The sequence below is a fragment of the Oratosquilla oratoria genome, chromosome 5 (assembly GCF_046742065.1).
Source record: "Oratosquilla oratoria isolate Oo_2021 chromosome 5, ASM4674206v1, whole genome shotgun sequence".
NCBI lineage: Eukaryota > Metazoa > Arthropoda > Malacostraca > Stomatopoda > Squillidae > Oratosquilla > Oratosquilla oratoria.
In genome coordinates this window covers 88,648,373-88,651,680 of record NC_134781.1, presented here as the reverse complement: position 1 = coordinate 88,651,680, position 3,308 = coordinate 88,648,373, and the positions used below count along the sequence as shown (strand labels likewise).

Genomic DNA, 3,308 nt, shown 5'->3' with positions numbered 1-3,308 from the left:
TTTGTACAGACGGCTCGAGCGCCGACATCCGTCTTAGCCTACGTCTTTGGTTGGTTATATACAAAACTATTATTAAAAAAAAACGTAAAAAGCCTATTCCAGCCTTAGAAGATGGCCTCACCTACGACGCACTGAAAGTACGACTTTAAAAAGTGACGAGAGAAAAACAAAAACAGAATAAATAGATGACTCGGAAGTTAGTTCAGTTGGCACCTTGGAAGGAAGACAACGATGACGCCGTGGGTGTCGACGGGAGGTGACACTTGGCACCGTGTGGCCAGCAAGGAGCGGATGCCACTGCAGGAGACGGCAGCTGGTCATTGCAGGAGTCACGGAGGGCCGCTGGCGTCGTCATCCACAATATTGTTGGTCACGTCACAGTAGGAACTGTTGAAAGGTCCTGGCGCTACAGACAGGTTCTGGCGGCACAGACAGGTTCTGAGGTCCTGGTGCCACAGACAGGTTCTGGCGTCACAGACAGGTCCTGGCGCCACAGACAGGTCCTGGCGCCACAGACAGGTCCTGGCGCCACAGACAGGTTCTGGCGCCACAGACAGGTCCTGGCGCCACAGACAGGTCCTGGCGCCACAGACAGGTTCTGGCGCCACAGACAGGTTCTGGCGCCACAGACAGGCCCTGGCGCCACAGACAGGTCCTGGCGCCACAGACAAGTCCTGGGGCCACAGACAGGTCCTGGCGCCACAGACAGGCCCTGGCGCCACAGACAGGTTCTGGCGCCACAGACAGGCCCTGGCGCCACAGACAGGTCCTGGCGCCACAGACAAGTCCTGGGGCCACAGACAGGTCCTGGCGCCACAGACAGGCCCTGGCGCCACAGACAGGTCCTGGCGCCAGATGCTGCGTCCGGGGCAGCTCACCGTATCCCGGGAGCCTTTGAATTGATACACACCAACTCGGCGTCGTTCGGACGACACTGCCGACACGAGCAACCTCTGACACAACACGGCCTGGCAACGGCGTGTCATGGCCTTGTTTGGCGTGATTTGACCTGACATGGCGCGGTGTCGGGGTGCCTAGTGTGACACATTTATGACACAGGCCCTGAGGGGCATTTCCTAATTTGCGTTACAACATGCTGATAAAGCCTGGCTGGTGCCTGGCAGGGACGGCGGTGATAGCGGCTTGGGGTGGCTGTCGGCGAGTGTGGGGTGGCAGAGGTGGTGGCATGGGGCTGGGGAGTGGCGTGGGGCTGGGAAGTGGCGTGGGGCTTGGCACAGACGAGTAGATGTTGACACGGGCGAGGGGGCGCGTCGCGTCGACGAGAGGAGCCGCCGACCCGAAGGGCATGATGATCCTGCAGGAGGTGGACGGGGAGCTTGGAGGGGGACCCAGGGTGAAGATAGGTGGCCAGTGGCCCGAGTGCGACGGCGTGGAGGACGACGAGTCGAGGAGGTCCAAGGGTGGCGAGCTGAAGGACGAGAGGCTGCTCTTGACGAGGGACTCGTCGAGGCTGAGGTCATTCAAGGACCTGGTGCACCCACCCCACTTCGAGGCCGAAGCTCGGGAGTTCGTATCGTAGACTGAAACGGCCGAGGAGTACCTGCAGCGGTAGAAGACGACGAAGAGGAGCAGGCCAGCAGTCACCACGCCCACGCACACGCCAAGGACGACCTCCAGGCGCACCTGGCCGTCGTTGCGATGCACGAGGGGCAGCGTTGGGGTGACCGCGTTGTCCACCTCGTTCTGCTGACGGTGAAGTTCCCGAAGTCTCCGTTCCTGTTCCTCGCGCTCCCGGCGTTCCAGCTGAAGCCGTTCCTGCTGCTGCCTCAAGATGGCGGCCTCGACGGAGGTGTTGTGCGTGTCGAGTGTCAGGGTCTGCGAGTGGTGAGGTCGTCCTCGAGGGCCCGTGATGAGTTCGACCTTGACGAAATATACCGTCTCGGGCCACAGCGTGAGGTCCACCTCGGGCAGGTCGGTGTAGAGGTGTCCCTTGAGACCGCCTCCGGAGACCTCCCAGGTGACCAGATAATCCCCTTCGTGAGTCTGGGGCTGCCACCACACTCGAACTTTGACCAAACCCGAGTCGTGGACTCTCACCTCCTTCAGGAGCGGCCAGGACCCCGTCAGGACCTGCCCGATGTTACTGGGGATGCGGTTGTCCTCCGGGCGGTGTTCGCTTTGCCTGGGGGATCCCGTGGTGCTGTGGTACTTGACGAAGGGCCTGTCACGGCCCGTTGGGGCGAAGGGCGTGATGATGACCGACAAGATCCCCGACTTCCCGACGGCGTAGAGCTTCAGCTCCGTCCCGGCGGGGAGGTCGGCCAGAGAGGCCCCCTGCTGGACCGTCTGCTGGCGGAGTTCCCACTGCTCCCCGGGGCGCCTGGTGAAGAGCGCGAAGACGACGCGACCTCGCGGGGCGCTCTTGGACCAGGTGAGCGCCCACTCCGCCTGCGTTCCTCCGAAGGCCAGGGTCAGGCGGGTGTTCTGGAGAGACAGCGGGACGATGGCCTCCGTTCGGGAGCCGTAGAAGTCGCAGGCCGTTTGGCAGCCGGAGACCTGAGGGAGGAGAAAAATGGAGAGGCTTCTTAGGACAGAGATCGCACGGCGGACGGCGGGGGCAGAGGCCTCGCCACAAAGGGGAGCCCACGCAAGGCCTCTGCCTTTGTACCTAATCATAAATATACGACAAAGGGTCTGACGCGAGGGAAAGGGGGGGGAAGGGTGATTATAGTCATTGTGTAAGTACGGGTGCCCGTCCGTACGGTGGGGCGCAATCGGTCACACTTACACACAGATCATTCTGGCCGCAGGTCAAACTCCACACGGCGAAATTGGTGGCCAGCTGCTCGCAACTCTTCCAGCACTGGAAAGAAAGACAAAGGGGTTAGCAGGACCGACATTTCCATTGTTAATCTATTGTTCAACGCCCCTCCCACCTACCATGCACGAGGACGCGTGAAACGAAGTTTAATGAAAATACATACAATCTAAAATTAAAAAAAAGGGAATGGAATGAAAAATCTCCCTCCTTCAAGGTCTATTGTTTCACTTTTTTTAGTCTGCGCGCAAAAAGATTTAGTTGATAATCTATAAAAAAAAAAAAAGGAGAGTTGGTGGTAAAACTACCAGAGGCCATTCTTGAAGTCTCTTGTGCACACTTCGTGATGGATCACAAAGAATCCGGAAAACCAGAAAGAATATTTCCACGACAAATTTTGGGTCCCTCCTCGGATGCCGCCTTTTCCACCCCCCCCCAAAAAAAAATCGATTAACCTCCCCTTCCTCCTCCCATGCTCCCCCTCCCCCTCCCACCCCCCTCCTTCTCCACACAACTGTTGTCCCTCCAC

General features: G+C 59.1%; 1 protein-coding gene across 1 annotated transcript in view; it reads right to left on the bottom strand.

Annotated features, from left to right (window-relative positions):
- Nucleotides 1-762: 762 nt before the first annotated feature.
- The window catches only part of fend (forked end), a 26,797-nt gene continuing 24,251 nt past the window's right edge, over nucleotides 763-3,308 (bottom strand). Inside the window, exons 3-4 of the mRNA XM_076184776.1 lie at nucleotides 2,750-2,824; nucleotides 763-2,517 (exon numbers count right to left, since the gene is read on the bottom strand). Coding sequence (XP_076040891.1) covers nucleotides 1,087-2,517; nucleotides 2,750-2,824 — 1,506 coding nt within the window. The 3' untranslated portion in view covers nucleotides 763-1,086. The remainder of the gene's footprint in view (nucleotides 2,518-2,749; nucleotides 2,825-3,308) is intronic.